Source organism: Lissotriton helveticus, chromosome 10 (assembly GCF_964261635.1).
Source record: "Lissotriton helveticus chromosome 10, aLisHel1.1, whole genome shotgun sequence".
In the NCBI taxonomy this organism is placed as follows: Eukaryota; Metazoa; Chordata; class Amphibia; order Caudata; family Salamandridae; genus Lissotriton; species Lissotriton helveticus.
In genome coordinates, this window is record NC_136071.1 from 767,563,631 (window position 1) to 767,587,091 (window position 23,461).

The 23,461-nt window shown below is 47.3% G+C and overlaps 1 protein-coding gene across 1 annotated transcript in view; it reads left to right on the top strand.

The window, feature by feature from the left end:
• The window catches only part of CUL2 (cullin 2), a 517,464-nt gene that overhangs the window by 449,773 nt on the left and 44,230 nt on the right, over positions 1-23,461 (top strand). The window contains exon 19 of the mRNA XM_078663320.1: positions 8,039-8,140. Within this exon, the coding sequence (XP_078519446.1) occupies positions 8,039-8,140 (102 nt within the window). The remainder of the gene's footprint in view (positions 1-8,038; positions 8,141-23,461) is intronic.

Consider the following 23,461-nt stretch of genomic DNA (forward strand, 5'->3'; position numbering starts at 1 on the left):
CGTAGGGGCAGCCTATTTCTGACCGCGTGTATTCAGTTGTCCAGGCGGCGGAGCATGTGAATTGAAGCGTGTGGCGCGTTTAGACATGAAGCCTGACTGATCACAGTGGATCAGCAAAGTGATTGCTGCCAACAAGCAGAACTCTTTAATTGAGGCCAGTATTTTGGTTTCCGCATCAAGTAGTGAGATCGGGCGGTATGAGCCACAATTTGTGGGAGTCTTTCTAGGTTTATGGATTACCACTACAGTGGTAGGCATTGGTCAGGCAGAAGTGCCCGTTCTGTCGACGCAGCACCAAACATATTCAAAAGGTGCGGGCTAATAGATTGGCGTTGCGTTTGAAATATTCGGGTAGTAGCTCATTCGGACCCAACATTTTCCCCAGTTTTTGTCTGGAGATCGCGTCCCCCACTTCTTGTATCGGTATGTCACAATCAAGGATCATTCGGTCCTCATTTGTGATCGTGCGAGTGTCTATGGTGCTAAGATAGCTGTTTTTTTTGCGCCTTGTCAGCTAGGGGCCTGCCTTTGTAGAGGACCCTGTAGTAACAGGCAAATGCGTCCGCCACTGCCTAGGCCATAGTGTGGGCCACCCCATTATTGTGGATCTTTACCAACCACCTTGCCTCTATCTCCTTATTGCCTATCCAAACTAGGAGCTTTCCTGCTTTGTTGGCGGACTCATAAAGTCGGTGTTGTCTGGCCTGAAGTTGAGTTTGCACTTCCTCCACCAGTGTCCGGTATTCTCTTTGTGTCACCACAATCTGGCGGAGAAATTGAGCATCTGTGTCAGGGTTAATGTGACTCTAGTAGTTTCTGTTCAAAGGCATCAACCTGACCGGTTTCTTCTTTTCATTTGTGGGCTGCTGTTTTGCGCTCTGTCATGCAACACTGCCTTGTACGCCTCCCATAAGGTGACTGCCGAGGGAACTGTGCCCTCATTTTCATGAAAGTATAGTTCTGTAGCTATCCGGATTTTCTTATCTGCCGTGCGGTCGTGCAACCCTCACAACGACAGTCGCCATTCCAGTCGAGAGTTAGGGGGAGCCCCACCCACCGTCAGCCACAGAGATGAATGGTCTGATATGCCCCAGGCTAAGTATTATGCTTTTTCAATTCCTCCCAACTCAGTGGCAGGTGTGAAAAGGTAGTCCAGTCTGGAGAAGACTCTGTGGGCCCCTGAGAAATATGAGTAGCTATGTGCCTTGGGGGTTGTGTCTGCATCAGAGATCGGTTAGTCCGATCAAGTCTGCAGACTCGGCCAGTGGAGTAGGTGTACGTGTCGCCTCGCTTACCTTGGATCGGTCTATTTGTGGGTCTAATACGTCGTTAAAATCACCACCCATTATATACGTGGAGGGGCCTGACCCAAGGAATTTTTCAGCAAGTTTGTTAAGTGTTTGGCTCTGTAGCCGTGGTGGGGCATATGCACTGATCAGGGTGAACTCCCTCAGTCCTCATGTTCCCTGTACTGCGACATATGTGGCGTTGCGATCTTTTCAAGTATTGGTTGTGTGAAAGGGGGTTGTTTTCCTGACTAGTATGGCAACTCCCCTAAATCCCGATGTGAAGCCCGCATGTGCCAGTACAGTATACGGCCCTTTCTTCAAAGAGGCACAGTGTGTGCTGCATAAGTATGTCTCCTGGGGAGGACTATATCAGGCCTGAGCCTTTTGAGGTACCTGATATCTAGTCCCCTCTTAACCTTGTTCCCAATCTATTGACATTCTATGTCAGCACAGTATAACTCTTTTCACCCATTGTGACGGTGCACGATCTCTCAGCATCCACTTGTGTGTGCCCCGCGGCTGGTCCATGCATTAATCTGTTTCTGAGTTTCTTTGGGTCCCTGGTGCCTGGCTAAAAACATGAACTACAATCCCTCAAGCAACCCAATGTATTTTCCATCACCCCGTTTGGCCCCCCCACCCTACTCTCTCCCACTTCCCACGTCAAATATCCCAATGGTCAACATGACAATCCTGACATTGGTACAGTCTGAGAGGTCTGTATCCCCTCCCTCCCCTTAAGTCAAACTATTATGATTCATGAAAAAGAAAAAAGGATATTACTTTGGGACTAGTCCAAGTGTCTACTCTGGCTTAGAGGAGCTGCTACCAAGGGGGGTCCCTAGTCGTCCTGGGTTAGCTCGGTCACCAGGTAGCCCGGGTTTCATCCTTCTTGCTCACTGCAAGGGGTTGCTGCTGCCTTAGTTCGTGGGCGGTGATCTCTGCGGTCGCTTGTTCCTTATGATTGATGTTGCGGAGGAGCGGGTGCTCGCTGTCTTCGTCGACTGAACCACCTCCGTTTGTCTCGTTCGAGGCACTGAACAGGCACTGTGCTCAAGTCCGCTAGGTTTTTTCTTTCTGAGTTTGTCGTATGTCGAGTTGTACTCTATGTCCGTGATTTGCGGTCTGCTCTTTCCTTGGGACGATGAGGAGTTCCTGCCCGAGTCTCGGTGGCCAGATTCTTATTTTGTCTCCCCTCTGCCTAGCACCAGTTCTTCTGGGGGTAGCCTTGAGTGGGGATCTCCTGCCTCTTGGCTTTTCCTCTGTGAAGGTTGTTCCTCCATTCATGCCTATGCTTATTCGGGGGTCTGGAAAAAGTATGACTTGCCCTGGAAGAGGACTTTCAATTTTGCGGGATAGAGCAGCATGTACTGGATTCAGAGAGCTCCTCGTTTTATCTTGAGCAAATCAAATGTGTGTCGGAATTTTTGTACTTCACAGGAGTAGTCGGGGAACACCATTATCTTGGTATTGGAATTCTCCGAGTTTTCTCCACTCAAGGAGTATTACGTCTTGATCTTGAATATTAAGAAATCCCGCAATCATCAGTCTCAGAGTTGCCCCGGGCGGAGGCCGCGCACTGGGCATTCTATGAGCCTGTTCAATTATAAAGCAGTTTGAGAATTCAACAGTTGGTATTTAGTCTTTGAGCCGTGTGGTCAGAAAAGCTCTGGAGTCTGATCTTTGTGTCCTCCGGAAATCAGATGAAGCATAAATTATTCCTGGGGCCCTGTTTTCGACATCATCCACCATCCAGGATACTTCTTTCAGCATTGCTGTTAGGCCTGAGACCTCTTTATAAAAGGTGTATGATTTATCTTACACTTCAGAAATGTGACGTTCTGCTTGCGTAACCCTCTCAGAGACATTACGTATATCTTGGTGCAGGAGGATCACATCGGACTGCAGTTCAGACATTTTCTCTTCCAGCGCTTCTCTTGAGGAGTGGATTGCTTGAAGAAGGGTTGCATTGTCTGGCGGAGCACTCATCTCACCTGCTTCACATGATGGGGGATCATTTTTGTATATTTATCCATCTTACCCTGTTTAGAGACTTTGGGGTCTTTGTCCCTCGCCATTTTATGCTGCCATGTCCTGGTGCATCATAGGGTTTGGTTATTTTGTTACTGGTACTGTGGCCTTATCACTGGGCATCTTTCAGTATACAAGTGCGTGATATATCGCGCCAAAGAAGAGGGGGTGACCCTCAGGGCACCCCCCCCCCCCCAATGCAACCTTCCCCCGTCGGTTGCCGGCCCTCTGCACCCCTCTTGGTACCTCAGGAATATTTCCCTCTTCCTCGCATCTCTGCTGTATTGGGGAGGAGCGGGAAAGGGTGCAATCTGTAGTGTCCCTCCCGCTTCTCGCTGTGTCATTGCCTTTTTGGGTGGGTGGGGGGAGGCCGGGCACAGGTAGGTCTCATGTTTCTTATACAGTGAGTCTCTCTCTTCCTTTCCTGGTGGGCACAAGATCCCCGCGCCTCCCTCTATGGCTTGGCCGTCACTTGCTTCTCGCTACAGGTTTCTAGCTACAGTTTACTGAGCCAGTGTTTCGGTGGAGTTTCTGCCCCTCGCAGGAGTGTACTTGGTTGATTGTTGAGAGGCGTTCACACCATTCCCAGTCGTCCCTACTGCAGAATCCCGATCACGGCTGCACAGGGTAGCCCAGGTGTTTCACAGTGGCGAGTTTGTGCTCAGTGCATATCCATTTGTGCTCTCTGGGGGCATGTGTAGGGTCTTTCTGACAAGGTGCCTCTTCCCCGGTAGTCTGTGGCACTCACAGTCGCTCCCTCTGACCCTCTCTCCTTCACCTCCCGTAGTCTGGCCCCTTGGGTATCATATTTGCCGCCAAGATCCAGGGATGATGGGTCTTAGCTTGGATTGGTGGGCTGCGGTGATTTTACTCTGCCCCTGGTCTCTGTGTGTCCCCTCGCTCGGCGTGATCTGCTCAGCCGCCCCAGCCAGTGTATCATTGGTCTCTCGTTCTTCCTGGAATCCCAAGGAGGGGTTTATGGTCTTGTCCCTGGGCCTTAGTTTCTCCCAAGAGGACACGCTGGAGCATCAAGTTCAGTCACAGCGAGGCTCCGACAGACATTTCTGGTGCCGTTCTGCACTTGGGGTTAACCTGTGATGCTCTCAGGGGTTGTCGGTCGGCTTCTGCACGGTCAGGCTTCCTCTCGGGGGAATTGTCTTAGCCTTACCTCTGGGCACAGGCCTTCTTGTGCGGCCCTCGCCAGAGGCCCGGCATGCTCTCTTTTGCGGTCTGCGCAGAGGTTCCCCAGGCACACGAGCAGTTCAGCCCTCGGCGTCAAGTTCCCTCGTCCGTATGGCCTCAGAGCTCCTTTTTCAGAGCGGTTCTCGATGGTCAGGACTGCTGTACTCGTCCACTCCTCCCTGAACACTTGCTCTCCTTAGGCCGTTGGGGATCAGTTCTCCCCCATTTTTGGTGTTCTTGCTGCCCCTGGTCAGTGTCGCATGAGCTTTCAACGGCAGGTATTTCTTTGTTTAATCGCAAGGCTTGATCCTCTCCCCGTCCCTCATCTATCTCTTCATGGTGCCCCTCACAATCATCTTGAAAAAAGCTGGAGTGAATTACCACCTCTACGCTGATGACACCAAAATCTATTTCAAAATCAAGTCTCCCAGCGACAACAGACACCTCAATGTCACTCTAACCGAGATCCAAACTTGGTTCAACGCTAATCACTTAAAGCTCAACCCAGATAAAACTGAACTAATTCTGTTCTCTCCAAAAAGCAACCATCGACCAATCCAAGAGTGGCTCAAGAATCTGGTTGCCCTAAACTGTCCCCTCGTCCTATTAGACTCAGTAGAGTCTCTAGGCATCACCCTTGACAAGAACTTATCAATGGAGGCCCACATCAAAAACTCTGCAAAAGGTGCTCTTTTCTCACTAAAACACCTCAAGAAATTGAAACCTTTTCTTCCCCATGATGACCTCAAGACAGTAGTTCAATCCCTAGTTCTCTCTAAAATCGACTATGGGAACGCCATCCTAACAGGGACTCCAAAAGCTCACCTAGCCCCACTAAGGGCAGTGCTGAACATGGCCGCTCGACTCATATCTAGAGTAATAAGAATTGAACACATCACTCCAGCTCTCAACTCCCTCAACTGGCTTCCCATGGAAGGGAGGTGTATTTACCAGCTGGCCTGCATCACACACAAAACCCTTCACTCTCCGGCCCCCAACTACCTGAACAACAAGCTGGTAAGAGCAGGTCAATCCAGAACTCTGAGAAGCTCCAACTCTACTCCTTATTATCCTCCGAAACTGAAAAAGAAAATCACCCACTTTCGATCGTTTTCTGGCAATGCTCCCAGGATGTGTAACACTCCCCCTAGAGTCCTCAGATGCAACCCCTCCTTCTCCTGTTTCAAAAGGGACCTGAAACTCCATCACCTTAACAAATACCTTCCTGACCAACGTCAACTAACCTAGACTTCAATCATCCGAGTTGACTCCTCTCTATCTTGACATTCAAGGATAGTTGGTGACCGGACTGTTTTAGCCAGCTTCGTTTGTTTTCTCTCCCTCACCTGCACTGTTTACCTATTTTTCATGTTGTATTTTTGTAATCTCTGTTTTGCTTCCTTACTGCCTTCCTACTATGTAATGCAATTTCCTTCTGTTTTTACAGTGTATATGTAAAGCGCTCTGATACCTATGGGTCAGGCTAGCGCTAGATAAAACTTTTAAAATAAATAATTGTTTCTCTCGCCGCTCCCATCTCTTGGGCAGCCAAGGATATTGTTTTGCTTGGTTGGATGGAGACTAGAAGGCAGGATTGCAACAGGATACAGTATGGGCTGCCGTAGCTCCAGCAAAAGCGTGTACTTTGCCATATTGTTGGCCACGCCCCCACAATTGCTCCTGTTTTCTTGATCTTTGGAGGAACTCATTTTCCTTGGTTTTTAGATCGTGCCTAGGCAGCGCATTGCGCTCTCTCTTGGAAACATGCTGTATTCACTCTGTGGGCTTACAACCCGCCCTTTGCTTTTTATTTGACCCTTCGATTGTTGTTCAAGAAATGCTGGCTGGCTAGTGATCAATCCTTCCTGTCCCTGCATTATGTGTTTGGTTTCCTCCCACAGAGCACCGCCCAATTACTATTAACATTACGCTTCTATGATTGTTTCATTTGGGGTACTGTTTTTTTCTATGATTACTTCTTTTGTCATTGTTTTATTCACCTATTCTGTGGTTCAGCTACGACGCCTGTCAATTAATCTCCCCATGCCATTCAAATATCGAGCTGAAATGCCAGACGCTTCAGACGCTGTTTTCAAGGGCACTTCATTAGTTTTCTCGGACTTTAAAGTGTGAGGATTTCCTCCAAATCCCTCCCGCTTTGCAGCTTTTTGCTTTAGTGAGCCTCAGTCACATGACCTTCACCAGCCCAACCTTCGGCGCAGTTAAAGCAAGGCTTGGGCAACTCCCGTCGCATTTTCTCAGACGCTTGTCTATATAATGTAAACCCGAGTAACCCTAATGTGTTTGAGCACTTTACATAAGCATTAGTTACATTACACAATATCAGATTAATTTTTGGGGACATTTTTATAGAGCACGAACTTGACAGACCCAAAGGTATTGAAGCGCTTTATAAAAGCGCCAATTGCTTTACACAAGATCAGGCTATATATTTTTTGTTTTTGAGGTGCACGAAGATCAAGTGATGCAGACGCGGTCTCTGTTTATTCTTTATTTCCCCTCAACCTGACAAATGGAAGCAGCATTCATCCCTCACACCTACTCCCATGTGGCTGCATGCCCGCCCGCTGCCTCTTCCTGTCGTCCTCCTCCTCTTACAGCTCTAATTTCAAAGCACATTCACAGCAGCTCCCCAGGGACTGTCAGGCATTTCTTATTATATAATGTGAACTCAAGCGACCCAAAGATGTTGGAGTGCTTTACATGAGCACAAATTACATTACACAAGGTCAGGTTAATTTTTTTAGTTTAAGATGCTCGGAGATTAAGTGATGCAGACGCCGGCCCGGTTTCTTCTCTACCTGACAAATGGGAGCATTTTGTTGTTGTTGGTATGCCATGTGCTCCTATTCTCGGGGGCTGGTTTCATAGGATGTTCGATACTCTAGTGATACAGTCGTACGCTGAATGTTGTAGCTCTGTTGACTTGCATTTAGGTACTTGTCTTTCCGTCTGTGCATTAAAAAGCCTTGGAATGTGTCCATAAATATTTCCTGAGGCAACCATGTATTCCAGAATCAGACTGCATGACCCAGCATGTAATGTTTGTATATCTCTCCTTTCCCTGGCGGCACAGCACACAGGATAATGTACTGCATGGCTAAACACTTATAAGGTCCCAAAGGCAAGGTCTATTGGCTATGTCAATGCTTATTAATAAATTTGTAAGTAAGGATGGTTTTGTTTTTTAGGAAAGTTTGTGTTAGTAATTTACTTAAATCTGGAAAATGTTGTCATGATTGTTACTTTATCAGCTTTGAATAATATGAATTTCTTTTGAAAGTAGATTTTTTGGGGGGAGAGTAGCCCACTTTAAGAGGAACAAATAAGTAGACCTACCTACACAATGTGGTAATATGATCATCTTTTTAGAGTCAGAGTTTGTACAATGAAGGTTTATGTTTTTAATTTTGGAATGGTATCCTGTGATGTAAATTATAATGTATTTTTTGCTTAAGAGCCAGTCTCTTATGGATTGTTTGACATGCTTGCAAATGTGTTTTTATTTCTTACAGGAAGACATAGACCTAGAATCCACGTTCTCATTAAATATGACGTTCAGCAGTAAAAGAACAAAATTTAAGATTACTACACCAATGCAGAAGGACACCCCACAGGTAACTACAGGTTTTGGCTTGTTTGAGCTTGTATATCCTTTTATGATTGAACATAATCTAATTACTTTAATGCTCCCCTTGTTTTGGTTTTTAGTTCCATCCTTTTGACTGCTTTATTTCTCGATGCTAGGACGGGTACTAAAATATGTGATTGTGAAATATGTGATCATTGCGTTTACTGGTTGTGATAAATGTCCATTGTAGAACTTCAGACCACATCACAAAAAATGTCACATTATTTTGCCTTGCTGTTACATATATGCAGACAAGCCTACCACAGCCTTATTATTTGTCCGCAAGATCAGTTGTTGCTTGTGGTTTTGTAGAGGACAAAAGTTGAGACACGCAACAAACCAACAGAAACAATAATGTATAGTTCATGCTGGTACTTGTCTTTTGAATGTAGAAAGTACTTTAATAACTCAGTGCTACTTAATACTTCACAGCACAATTAGGGGAATGCAACACAGGGTTAAAGATTTGCTTTTGATCTTGAGGTGCTCCATCATTTGGAAAACACCTCTACCTTAACCTGCCAAATATCCCCTGCTTAAGGATTTCATCCAGCATCTCAATGTCCATAGTAATCTAATTTGAGAAACTGCATTGGCTAGAGAAATATGCAGTTCAGTCAGTCACCCCCTAGGCATATTTATGCCCAACAGTTCACTTCACTTCACTTTTCACTTCATGCGATTATAGTAATGCAATCTTGGCTCATGCAGCAGTTCTGCTCTAAAGTCTCTCATTTGCACACAGTACTCGAGCCCTTCAGTTTCCTGTGTCTGGGAGTTTCAGTCTGGGCGGGTGCAGAATGGCGTTGTCTTATGTGCTGATGGGCCCAGTTGTTGCATCCTCGCTATGCCTCCAGAACCCACCTCGGGTTCCTCTTTGATGCCGGGTTGTTCCCCAGTCAAGGACGAAGTTACCCACCAGTCCCTGTGTCATTGACGATGATGCCAGCAGCAGAGGACAACTTTGTTCCTATGGTCCTCCCCAACTCCAAGCTCAGTCCATCTTGGCCATGACAGAGGTTGTGTCTCAAAGCCCTTTCAACACACCTGGCTACAATTAATTTTGATTCAGTCAGAACCATGCTGTTATCTTGGAGCCGCACTCCAACATCTTTTCTGCTTGGACTCTGTCCAGAGCCATATCCCGCCTTTGGTGATGGCACTGGTAATGAGGGGGATTATGTTCCCCAAAATTATGAAGACAATTGTTTAGCTGGATTTACAGAATGCCAGTGGGTTGGACACTCTCCCAGTGCCAACAACAGAAGAGTATGCCTCCTTCGCCATGGCGATGGGACTAGCTGTGGCAGTTTTGGACTTTCAATCGCCCACAATGCAGGTCCAAAACCGATATTCTAACAAAGGTTTTGCAAACTTCATCAGAGCCTTTACTCCCATTTAATGAGGCCCTGACTGACACCCAAGGACTGTATCTGCCCTCCAGTGAACAGGCTGGTTGCCAGACACCACAACCCAGCGCTAGGCAACCTGGAGTTTTTCTCACCCAACCAAGCCACTCGGTCGGTCGGTGTCAAAAGTTTGCTGTTGGAGGGGGATGTGGTTGGCAAGATCTTGCCCACAGTCCCAGAGGAATTCCAGGCTGATTTGGTTTGAACCATCCAGGATGGTGAGAACACCACAAAGCTTGCTCTGGACTGGATACTACTGACTGTGCTGGCTGAGCAGTTAGCACTAGCATGGTGCTAAGGCGGCATGCATTCTTCCCAGGATCTTCGGGGGTCCCAAGAACTAGGTTCTACAAAAATCTACGTGAGTGCAGATATTCGGTCTTGGAAAAGTTGCCATATCTTTCTTCTGGAGAAAGTTCCGTAGCTTAACTATAGTACTGGTATAATATCTACTGGCACTTGACAGAGCATAAATATTCTTTTCTAGCAAAGGTTGCTCATCCGGTACATAAACCAAAGATTGTATTTTCTTGAAACCTTGTTCTGCCACGTCTTTCTTTTATCGTATTATATATTCACCAAGTTTAGCAATATCAGATCTGGATCCAATTATCACCAGCTCTCTCTAGTTGGCATTTAAGGCCAACCAGATGGCCTGCATCCACTCCTTCACACTCTTCGCAATCCTATTCAAGTGGTTATCCATCTCAATAGTCACGTTCAGAGGAAGTGCCAGCTAAATTAAAGAGGCATACATGTGATATTCCCCACCTCTCACCATTAGCAAATTGGGCAGGGGTTTCACACAATTAATGAATGCCACAAGCAACACTTTGGATCCTTGGGGGATTGACTGCACATGTAACCTTCACAGGTGAGACTGGCAGACACTTACCCATCACCAGGCTGTATTGCAATCTATGGGCTTCTCTGGAGATGTGCAAGCCTCTTTAATATGAAAATATCAGTAGGGTAACTGTTCCTGTAAGATTGCATTTCTTATTTAGGAAATAGTGCCCTCACACACCTGTAAGGGTGTCATGACTCATCATCGGGCTATTGCTCCTTGTAGGGTCAGCGCTGCAATTCCCCACAGGCCCCGCAAGAGGGCTCTTTGGCAGAGATCTTTCAATCAAATAGCCATAATGGTGAGTTCGGGTGTGTGGGGTAAGTGAGGTGGTGTTAAAAATATCTGAGGAGTACCAAAAAACAAATATATTCTGGGGCTCCCTTGGTAGGGATAAAGTAATGTGTTCATTGTTAGCTCCTATTAATTAGGAGAAAAAATTCAGCGACAGGTGCAGATAGTGTCGGTGGACTTGTTTCACGCCTTAGTGGTACAGGCGACCAAAAGCATGATAAAATAATATTCCTACCCTAAGTCAGGGTCGGGAAGATTAGTGCTGGTATCTAATGATTACCTAAGTATACTCAAACAAAGTTGTGTAAGTGGAGAAAGTATCTAATAGGGGGTATAACAATTGTGGTTGTCCTATCTTCCAGACCTACAAACGTGAAATGTGGGCCCCTTAGGTCAAAGCGGATGACTGCCTCTATGCTGCAGCATTAAATATAGTCAGCGCGGGGTGAAGCATAATCACTGACCCCTTCGTTTGCTAGCCTCTTTAATAGACAGTCCTGTTTGGTGAGAAAGCTGATTTAGTGTTGGAACTCTTTAAAGTAAAACAGGCTACAGAGCATTTCCGAGACATCTATATCACATCATCAAAGAATCCTCACCAGTTTTGCCATTTTCAAGGCTACTCCACCAGTTTGACATACCACCCACACCTGAGCAACAGGCATCCCAATTCTTTTATGGTCGGGTAGTCAGCAGGCAATGCACACACCATCAAGGGCAGGAAACTTCTAAGTCCCTCCCCCTCCAGCATCTGCCACCAAGCTGCTTTAGTTTGCACTTAAGCGGCACACAGCCGTCCTTTGGGAAGCAAGATCAGATATTTCATCCAAGGATGGCTAAATTAATCATCCGATAGGTGGGTCCTCCAGATCTCCTAACAAGTCTGTCATGCCATTCCTTTTCGACCCACCTGATTTCCTACCCACATTCAAATATCTCTAAGGAGCAATTGTCCATCTTGCTCCAAGAAGTGGGGGTTCTTTAGGCCAAAGAAGCCAGAGAGAGAGGTCTGCCCCAGAAATAGGGACTGGCTGTAACGCACATTATTTCCTTGTGCCAAGAACGATGAATGCCTTCATTCTGTTTTGTAAATTTGCCCTCTGAATACCTTCTATTGAATGGACAAATTTAAGATGCTCAAGGTGGCCCAGATTCTGTCTGCCCTGGATCCAGGTGACCGGATGGTGGCTTTGGACATGCAGTAACCTTATTTACTTGTACACACTCTTCAGTCCAAAAGATGCTACTTAGAATTCATGTTAGGCAGGAGAATTTTCAAATTACCATGCTCCCCTTCTGCCCCACCAGGGGCCCAGAAGTGATGGCGGTAGTGACAGCACAACTTCAGAGGTTGGGGATACCAGTTTCCTCTCTTCCTGGATACAGATCTCCAACAAGTCCAGGACTATCAGGCCATGATCCCAATGTTTCCTCCTCTGTCCTGGGCAGTGCCTCTAAGGCTACTGGGCCTCTTGGAATCCGGTATCCTGCTGGAGGACTATGTCTTGTGGCATATTCACACTCTGCAATGGAACCTGCTGTCTCAGTGGGCCCAGACCCAAGGGAAACTTATCGGATCCTATTCAGGTTTTGATGGAGACCTCAAAATGCCTAAGTGGTGGCTCAACTTCAGTTGGACCAGCGGCAGAACTCTGGAATTGCCCTACACACAGCGGATGGTGGTGACCGAGGCGCCTCTGCTGGGATGGGGAGGTCATCTGGGAGAGGTGGAGATCAGAGGTCTGGTTGCTGGCCATTCTCCTGACTCAGAAGGCCTTCTTATGTCCAACAAAGGGAGGGTGGATCAGGTTCTCGAGGACAACACCACTGCCATGTGATATTGCAACAAGCAGGACGGGGTGGGATCTTGTGTTCTGTGCTAGAAGGCACTTCGCCTCAGGAGCTGGTTGGAACAACAGAGCATTTCTTTGATTGTGAACCACTAGGACCGGATCTTTGAATGCCAGGGCTGACAAGCTCAGTTGGGCGGCACCCGGCGGATCACAAATGGTGGTTCCACTTCAAGGTGGCACAGGCATTTTCCTGCAGTGAGGAGAACCGTGGCTAGATCTTTTCACCACAGCCAAGAACATGCAATTTTAAAACATTTGCATGCTGGAGTTTCCAAGAAGGCACTCCCGTAGAGACGCTTTCCACTTAGACTGGAGCATTGAACCTCTGTAAGCCTTCCTGCCTCTACCGCCCAGAGTTTTGAAGAAGATCAGGAACGTCCATGCCGAAGTCATCCTATTGGCCCCAGATTTGGCCACGCAGAGTGGCACCTGAAACTTCTGAGCGCGAGCATCAGGCTTCACCTTCAGGAAGACTGTCACAGAAACATTGCAGGTTCCTTCACCAACACCTGCACAATTTGCATCTCCATGCTTGGAGATTAAGTGGCAGCAGTTGACTGCATTTGATCATCTTCCTGAAGTGTATGTCATCTCAGCTGCCATTTGTCATTTTACAAAGTCTGTCTTTGCTGGGTCCTGGGACAAGTTTTTAGCCTAGTGTGGCATCCGTAATACTCATTTATTGTAGGCCAAACTGTTGGATCTCCTATTGTTTGTTTTATTTCTAAAATAGCAAGGATTTACATTGGGCCCCCTTAACACCTTCGCTGCGGCGGCTATTCCGCCGCAGCGCTAAGGGGGTGGGGGGGGGCGCGCGGCGCACCCATGCTGGTGACGGAACCGCTCCGTCACCAGCCTCGGTTGAGCTGTGCTCATGACGGAGCGGTTCCGTCATGGCCCCGCCCGCTCAATAGAACGCGCCACGCAGGCGCGAAATCAGCGCCGCGCAGGCACGTCGAGCGGGCCATGACGGAACCGCTCCGTCATCAGCACAGCGCCACCGCGGCTGATGACGGAGTGGTTCCATCATCAGCGCGGAAGAGGTTAAGTTATCTCCCTGGCCTTTTTACATTTGCCTGACCAGTTGTCAGTGCTCAAATCACTTGTTGTGACAACATTTTCCAAAGGTTTCACTCATTTATTTCCTCCTAAACCTTTGTGATGTCTCAGTGGGATCTTAATTTGGTTGTCACTTTCCTCATGTACGTACGAACCCATGTTCAGCTGTCCATTAGGTCTCCTGACTCTGAAGACTGTGTTTCTTGTCGCAACATTGGCCTGTTAATGGAGCAATCTCTAAGCTTGATCTCGGTGCAGCCACCATATACCACCTTTTTTTCAGACAAAATGGTACTGCAGACTAAGGTGGCCTTTTTGCTTAATATTGTTAGGTCTTTTTATATTGTCCAATCCATCACTCTTTCAAATTTCTTTGTCCCGCCTCACCCCTCAAAAGAGGAAGAGCGACTCCAGCATATGCAACTTAAAAAGAGCTTTGAGTTTCAACATTGATGGCTCCAAAGCCCATCAGATCAGATGGACATGCATCTCTTTGTAAGTTTCTCTGGGGAAAAGAAAGGCAAGGTTATGGGGTTGGGGGGATAGTCCTCTGCATCAAAATCTGCTGCACACTGGCCAAGAAGCAGCCTCTAGAGTGGTTGAGGGTCAATTGCATACAGAGCAAAGCCTGCTACGTGCCTGTACTTGACATCTGTCAGGCTGCAACATGGACATCAGTATATACGTTCCAGAGCACTACTGCCCTGACAGCCAGGTCCAATGGGACGGCATTTTGTTTTCTGGGTCCTGCAGGTCTTTTTGATCTGAGCCATTCCACAGATTCACCACCTTGGGAGGTGTTGTTTTGGTATCTAGTCTAAAGGTGAGGATTCTGCAGTTAGGAATATCCATCAGTCTAACAAGTTACGTACCTTCAATTCCACTTTTTCTGGTGGATACTTTAACTGCAGATTCTAAACTGCCCTTCTCCCCGTTATATGGAATGGCGTCTTTTTCAATGTAAAAAAGTCCCAATGTAGGAATCTGCAAGCTGATATTGCTGTATATTGTTGGTCTCTACATCCGAGGGCACAAACAGCCAAGAAAGAAACTGACTTAAGCATGCAGGGGTTGTACTTGCATACAACTTCCAGGATGGTGTAAAGTCTGCATGGAGCTATGCCACGCCATCTACCGGCACACGGGCGCAATGCAGTTAAATCTTCCTGATCCAGTCTGGGGATATTTTGAAGGTGAAAAATCTTCCTTTAGATAGAGTATTCACCAGAAATAGAATTATTGAAGGTAAGTAATGCACCAGAAATGTCAGTGCAAGGATTTGGAGTTCACATAACATTACATAACAGTGGTTCAGGAGACTACACAGGGAAAAAGGTACGGTCAACTAATAATTCACATACTCTCCATACCCTGATTCATCAAGGGTATGGAGAGTAGTCATATACCCTTTATGAGTGTATGCTTGGTGCGCCATGATGGAACATCTCATTACTAGGAACCAGCCTAAGCCTCTGGCACAAGCTAGATAATTGCGATGCTAGTGAAAACAAAAAGTCACTGTACCACCTTCTTGTGCAGTCAATTGCGGTACATCCCTCTTCACCTCATCAGAGGCATTCTCATTCCACCACAGGCATCCTGCTCAATTCCAAATGCACCGAAGCAGGTTACTGTAACCTTAAGTCAAGCGCAAGTCTCTAAAATCAGTAATGAAGGGCTGTAGTGGTGTGATGGCCACAGGGACTCTACTTTGGAATGCATATCATCCAGTGTAAGAATTTTCTTAATCACACACAAAATTCACCCTCCAGAGTCCCCACCCCATAGAACTATCCAAGTGACGAAATAAAGCTGAATCAATTGAGTACATAGCTATATTCTTGCACCAAGAAAGACAATAGATTGTAAATTTGTGGCCCATAGAAGCCTCGTCAAACTTATACAAAGATTTTTCGCAGCTTTCATAGTTGCTTGGAAGGTTTGCTTAAGAAAAGCATTCATGATTTGCAGGCTCCCCACACTTGTCCTGGTCTTGGCAAAGCATCGCTGTTCTTTTTGTAGGGGGTTAACTGGCCAGGATTACCAGTTTCACATTTTTTCTATTGGCATTAAGTTCGCACTTCACTGTAACAAGCATCCTTCCATTAGTTGTGATTTCAGTTAGTGCAGAGTGGGCTGTACTTTTGTCTAGATTACATTTTCCTCTTAGGAAAAGCTTTGCTTTATTGTGCACTAATAATACAGATAAGCCCGAGCTAGCAAAGGTGCATTTTTAGATCTTAGTAGTATACTAAAAAATGCACTCCTAAATATATTTCAGAAAGCAATAAACATTTGTCTGCTATCAGAACAAAAATCATGTCCTCATAGCTAATGTTGTGCATTCCCCTGGCACCTTTTGCCCGGCTCAGTGTAGGGTCTGTAATAAATGTGCAGTAAAACCGTCCACCCAGGTCTTGAGGGCATGGACAGAGCTTGTCAATATCTCTCATTTAAAGCCTCTGTAACCTGCTGACCATGACCCTCTTGTTTGGACCCCGTTAATGGCAGGAAAGCACTTCATACCTACAAATAAAATGGCTCATGAAGGCAGTTGTGATGATACATCCCTTCTGCTTTGGACAGGGAGGCCAATAATGACATGTATCTGATAGAGACATCTAGCCGCAGATTCCTTACCTTTGAACTTCCAGGCATCAGGCTGGATCAGGAAGATTTTTGATAGCAGTACCCCTACGCGCCGATAGGTGGCTTCAGTCGACTCAGTGTGACGCCATAGGCGTTGGGTTCATAGTCGTCATTGTGACCTCTAGGTCGTCTATATAGACGCCACTCTGGCGCGCTACTGTCAGTTCTTTTCTTTCCTCGCCACCCACCGCAGATCTGTCGAAGAGAGCTACCCTCCATCACTTTTTGACAGACTTTTTTTGACTTTTTGGTGTGTAAATGTGTCCAAGAATACCTCGAGGTTCAAGCAGTACTGCGCCTGTCACCAAGGCATGTTGGTCACGGACCCCTACCTGCTTTGTTTCTGATACCTGGCACGTGACCTTAATACGAAGTCGTGCTCCAATTGCCGGGCCATGGCGCTGAAGGCTTTGAGGAGTGGCACCTAAAGCTAATTGTGGCCCAGCGTACGGCACCACGGAGGTTGCCTTGTCCTTCTAACTCTGTCGAGAGGAAGGTCCGAGCACTACTCCGGGGATGGGGGTCAAAGTCTTCTTCCTCGAAGTCATCGCGGTCAGGTAAGAAGCACCATAAAAAGCATGCGACGAGACGGAGGAGCCACTTCGTTCGAGGCCTTGCTCCGCGGAGCTGGTATCTTGGTCATCTCCGCGTTTCCCTCCCTTTCTGGGGCTGAAAGCGACCCCCACACAAAAGAATTTTATGATGCTATGTGTGCCATATTTGGGTGGCATGACCCTGCCGGCGGGCCCGCAGGCTAAGCTGAAGGAAATCACATGGGTTCCGCCCCTCCGGCTTCGGCCACGGCCTCCTCTTGGATCCGAACCAGCACCGGTCGTACTTCTGCGATCTTCTCCGGTGTCTCGTCTGAGGCCCTTGGCGTCGCTGGCATCTTCCGGCAGTGCCTCCCCCATTGTTATTCCAGACAACATGATGCCAGTTGGGTGTCCACCGGCACCAACTCAGCCATACGGCTTCCTGCCGTTCAACCTGCCCTATCCTGAAGGGCTAGGAATGGATGATGATGATAATAGGGAGGGGCAGCAGGATCCCTTAGAAATCCGGAAACCCAATCAAGACCTGGACTGGTATGTGGACCTGGGTGATGCCAGCGGCCTGGACACTTCTCCAGATTCTGGCATGCTGTCTCCCCCAACCTGGCTACGGAGGAGGGGCCTCATTTGCAAAGGTGGTGCATAGAGCTGTGAGGTCTTGGACCTGTAGCTTCCTAAGGTGGCAGTCAAGACTAACTACTTGACTGAGGTCCTGCTGCCTGGCATCTCTACCTCCAGTCCCTTGCTGCCTTCAACAAGGCATTGACAGATATTCTACTGGGCACCTGGTCCAAGCCCAGCACAGTGGCTGTGAACAGAACCAATGCCCTCCCCCACCGCCCTGCACCTGGCGACCCAGTTTTCCTCTCCACCCATCCAACCTCAGAAAACTTAATGGTTCAAGCATCCACTTCCCATGACGTGTTCCCTTTCACACACCCCAGGCTGGACAGCTTCGTAAGAAGATCTTTTCTTCCACCAGCCTAGCATTGCAGTCAGTAAACACCACATGCCTCTTGGGCCGTTATTCCCATTTGATGTGGGATACAGCTGTGCAGGTGCTGCCAAGAGCCTCGGAGGAGGACCGGGCTCTCCTCTCCCAAGCTATTTCAGAGAGATGCAGCGAAGTTTGCCATACGCTGTAGCTTAGACACAACAGACTCTCTAGGCAGAATGATTTCCTTGACTGTAAGGCGCCACGCCTGACTGAGGACATCTGGGTTTTTTAAGGGATGTCCAAGCTAATCTTATGGACCTGCCCTTTGATGGCTCCCGTCCCTTTGGAGACCAGGCAGATGCAGTGCTTGAGCACTTTAAGGACTCGTGGGCTACGGCTAAGTCCCTAGGCCTCACCAAGTCATCCCAGCCTGTGTCTGCTTTTCACCCCTTTTGTGGCTACAGAAGGGGCTTCCAACCGCACCAACATATTCAAGCCAGATGGCCCTGCAAGCTCAGCAACACATTTCACCCTGACCCCAAGGATCAGGTGGCCAGAAGTCGAATCAAGCCACAAACCCCTCCTCCATCGCATTGTAAATTGTCTGAAGAGGTTACTCCCTCCTCTTCTAGACTACCCATGCCTCCAACTTATGATTGGCTGACGGAGGATCACCTTGCCTTACTCCGCAAGGAGGTCAAGACTCTCTTGGCCAATGGAGCTATAGAGAGGGGTTCCGGGCCAAAAATAGGCTGTGATTGCTATTCCTGCTATTTTCTAGTTCCAAAAAACGACGGAGACCTTAGTCCTATCCTAGACCTCTGGGCCCTCAACTACTTCCGCAAGAGGAAGTACTTCAATATGCTCACCCTTGTGTGGTTTACGGTGAGCCACAAGCACTTTCTGTTTACCATGTTCCCCTTCTGCCTCACCATTGCTAGTCAGGTGTTCTCCAAGGTGATGGCGATGGTCGCAGCCCATCTGCAGATATCATGGGTCCCAGTCGTCCTCAAACACGAGGACTAGTTGTTGAAGACCGGCTCAAACCAAGCAGTCATTTCCCACCTCCAGACTACGCTGAATCTCCTGCATTCGCTGGGGTTCACTATCAACATGCTGAACTCACACTTTACTCCCTCTCAGACGCTCCCTTTTATTGGAGCAGTTCTGGACACAGTGCAGTTTCGGATACAGATGTTTCAGCCTCTATCCTGGATTTTGGTGAGAATGACTCTGAGGCTGTTGTGCCTCATGGCCTCCTGCATCCTGCTGGTGGACCATGCCAGATGGCACATGCAAGCTCTGTAGTGGGGCCTGAATTTCCAATGGGCACAGCAACAGGGAGATCTCACCGACCTGATTCAGATATCGGAGGGCTCTTCGAATGACCTACAGTGGTGGCTGACAAACCGTGATTGGGTCAGAGGCAGATCCCTCTCCCTTCCCCACTCAGATCTCACAGTAGTGACAGATGCATCCCTTCTGGGATGGTGCGGCCATCTGGGAGAGGTGGAGATCTGAGGACTCTAGTCTCCCGCAGAACCCAAGCTCCATATCAATCTGTTGGAGCTTTGTGCGATCCGATTGGCACTGAAAACCTTTTTACCATCCCTCAAGGGAAGGCTAGTTTAGGTGTTCACTGACAAGACAACCGCCATGTGGTACTACAACAAGCAGGGCGGATTGGGGTCGTGAACCCTTTGTCAAGAGGCCTTGTGTCTCTTGACTTAGCTGGAACAACAGGGCATTTCCATAGTGGTTCAACATTTAGCCAGTTCTCTGAACGCCAAAGCGGACAAATTCAGCTGTTGGTGCCTCTTGGATCACGACTAGTGTCTTCATCTAGAGGTGTTGCAAGGTCTTGTTCAACAGTGGGGAGAGCCTTGGTAAGATCGGCTCACCTCCAAAGAGAACGCGCAATGTAAGCAGTTTTGCGTGTTGGAGTTTCCAAAGCACCTTTTGCTCTGCGACACTTTTTGTCACGAGTGGAGCACAGGCCTCCTGTATGCATTTCCACCAATACAACTCCTGCCTGGAGTGCTCAAAAAGATCTGGAGTGACTGAGCCCAAGTCATCCTTGTAGCTCCGGACTGGGCATGGAGACTCTGGTATCGCAAGCTTCTTTCAATGAGCATCGATCCTCTGATCAAGCTGCCCCTTCTGAAGGATCTTCTGTCGCAGCAGCAGCGGAGGATCCTCCAACCAAACCTGTCCACTCGCTGCCTTCTTACGTGTAGATTGAGCAGCAACAGTGGAAAGCTTTTGACCTTCCTACAGAAGTCTGTGAGGTTATTCTGGCAGCCCTCCACGAAGGCGGTATATGCCTGCAAATATTTTGTAAATACCTAACTATCCTGTTTTAGATTTAAACCTTTAATAACTGATAAAACCCCACCGAAAGGGAAAAAGCCCTCACCAGTGTAAACATATAAACAGTGAAAAAACACCTGCACAACCACAAACTAAATGCCATTCAAAGAAAGGAAAATGAAAGTGAAAGTAGTTATTATTTCTTCCTGAAGGGGCCACTACAATGTATCTTTGTTATGCAAGGTATCAGCAAGAAAGACTGGGCTAACATTTTGCTTGTGTTTAGTTGTTTAAAAACGTCACTTCAATATTTTCTTCTTCCTTTTGCTTTTTTTATTTTTCTGGTCTTTGACATAAAGATGCAGGGTTTAGAAGCATGTTTTAGGGTTTATATAATTATTTTATAAACTGTACAGTATCAGGAAATATCAAAATCATATTTAATATTTTGGTTACATTTGATTCTTTCACTTATGGGTAAAATGACTTGTTTAATTAGAATCTTTCCAAATATGTACCATCACATTTACCCACGGAGAATTGCTGAAACCCTTTGATACATCATCTCCCTTTTCTAGCGAGTCTGTATTGATAGTAGGTGAATTGCCAAACACCTCAGGCTTTAAACATTCAATGCAAGGTGTAGTGACCGGTATATGTGAAAAGAGTGCTGTCAACAAGCATCTGGGATACTGTACAGAATGGTTTGTTGACCCCTTGACTGCCTCTCTATCAGATATCCTTCTTTTCATCCTCTTTGGCCCAGTAGGGCTCTGCTCTGGGAACTCTGAAGGGCTACCTTTCGGTCCTGTCTGCTTTTTTTTTCGGCTGCCAGATCAGCCATCGGTTTTTAAATCACCTCTTGTACAGTGATTTTTGAAGGGGCTTACCCATCTGTTTCCCCCTTCTCCTTTTATTATGCCCCGGAGACCTTAATTTGGTCCTTACCTTTTTGATGTGTGCACAGTTTGAACTTCTGCACAATTGCCCCTCCCGCTGCTCACTATCAAAATAGCCTTTTTAGTGGCAATGACTTCTGCCAGGACGGTTAGCGAACTGCAGGCACTGTCATCTTCGCCTCCTTACCTGACCGTCTACACAGACAAAGTAGTGCTCCGCACAAGGCATCTTTTTTTTGCCTAAGGTGGTAACACCTTTCCATCAGGGACAATCTATTACCTTGCCCACATTCTATGCACCTCTGCATTCTTTCAAGCAAGAGGAGCATCTCTGCCTTCTGGACCCAAAAAGAGCATTATCGTTCTACCTTGATTGCATGAAAGAGTTCCGGGTGGATGACCAACTCTTTGTAAAGTACATTGAAACAAAGAAGGGGCACACAGTTCAGAAGAGGACCGATTTTCCGCTGGATCAGCCTCCTTATAAAAATGTTACGCCATGGCGAAGAAACAACCTCCTGAAGGCCTTAGGGCCCATTCTACCAGGGCGAAGGCAACTACCACAGCTCTTCAGCATAATGTCCTGATTCGTGACATCTGTCAAGCAGCCACGTGGGCATCTCTGCAAACATTCGCCAGACACTACTGCCTGGACTCTCTGGTCCGCAGGGAGGGCCAATTTGGTCTCTCCGTCTTGCTGGATTTCTTGGTTTGAAACAGTTCCACAGTCCCACCTCCGAGGATGGTATTGCTTGGGTATCTGTTCTAAGGTAAGGAATATGTCTAGATGTCTCTATCAGATGGACAAGTTACTTACCTTAAGTAACACCTTATCAGGGAGAGACATTATGAACCCACAAATTCCTTACCAACACTTACCCTTCAGGGCCCTAGTTGTTTTTGGCACACCCCGGTCAGTCACTTCATGGCTCCACGCTCCAATAGAGCTGCCTCTGAGCTTTCCAGTGCCTTAGCCAGTGCCATAGACATCCTTGCCCCGGCCAAACGGCACTATTCAGCCCGGAAAAGTCCTTCTCAACCCTGATTTTCTGACCGCTTAAGATCAATGCGTCAGAAATGCAGGCAACAAGAGAGGTCCTGGACTGCTCGTCCTGACTCTCGGGGTAAAGCCTTGCACAAATCCCTACTTAGAGATTATAAAAAGGCGATTGTCGAAGAAAAAAGGTGCCATTTTACCAACCTCACGGCCTCCCTTAAATCTTCAAGAGAACTGTTCAATATAATCAACTCTCTTTCGGCACCTAAACCAGCCGATCCCACCATCCAATCACAGGAACTCTGCAATAACCTAGCGAGTTTCTTTCATTCTAAGATTGCTGATATCCATAGTTCACTTGAAATCAGCAATCTTGAGCTCGATGCTAACACAGTAGTTTCTCTCCTTCGACCTACTCCCCCTACTGCTGATAAGGTCGATGCTCCACTTAAACCGCAGCTTAAGTGTTTCCCCCTCTTGTCTCTAGAAGATCTCAATCTCCTACTTGATGCCATCAAGTCATGCTCGCCCCTCGATCCTTGCCCTTTAAAAACTTTGAAAACCTGTAGAGGGTCTGTTCTTCCCCCCCTACTAGAGGTTATGAACATGGCGATCAGCGAGGGGATTTTCCTCTCCCCTTGGAAGACTGCCGTTGTTAAGCCATTGCTTAAAAAGCCCTCTCTGGACCCGGGAATACTGAAAAACTATTGTCCAATTTCCCTACTCCCTGCTCCAGCTAAGATCCTGGAGTCCCATATAAATCGTAACCTATCTGCTTTCATCGAGAGTTCCAAATTGCTAGACCCCTCTCAACATGGGTTTCGGGCAGCTCATAGTACTGAGTCTGCCCTCATGGTTGTGACCAATAAAATCCGGTCTGAGGTTGACAGGGGACACTCCACTCTGCTTGTGTTATTAGATCTCACAGCAGCGTTTGACACCCTGTCCCCGTCAATCCTGGTCTCCAGGCTCAAGGAAATCGGTCTAGAGGGTTCTGCCCTTAGTTTACTCTCCTCCTTCCTCCATCATAGGGAGCAGAGAGTTAAAATGGGCGATTTTCTTTCCGATCCCCAACAAGTGCAATGTGGGGTTCCTCAGGGCTCGTCAATGAGCCCTGTATTATTCAACATCTATGTCACCCCACTTGCTAAGGTGGTACGATCCTTCGGTGTGGATGTGTTATCGTATGCCGATGACACCCAGATCCTGGTATCTATCACCCAACCAGCTAGCGACGTTGCCCCCAAATTCAGAGCATGTATGGAAGCAGTCTCCCAATGGATGGTCCGTAATTATTTTAAACTAAACGGCGAAAAAACCGAGATCATGGTCTTTGGAGGGAGCCAAGATCTCTGGTCAAAAGACTGGTGGCCTCCGTCTTTGGGAGAATGCCCTTGCCCCACCCTTACCGCCAGGAACCTTGGAGTCTTAATTGACCCTGCTCTATCATTTGACTCCCAGGTCAATAGGACAGTGTCAACCTGTTGTAGCATAATTAGAAT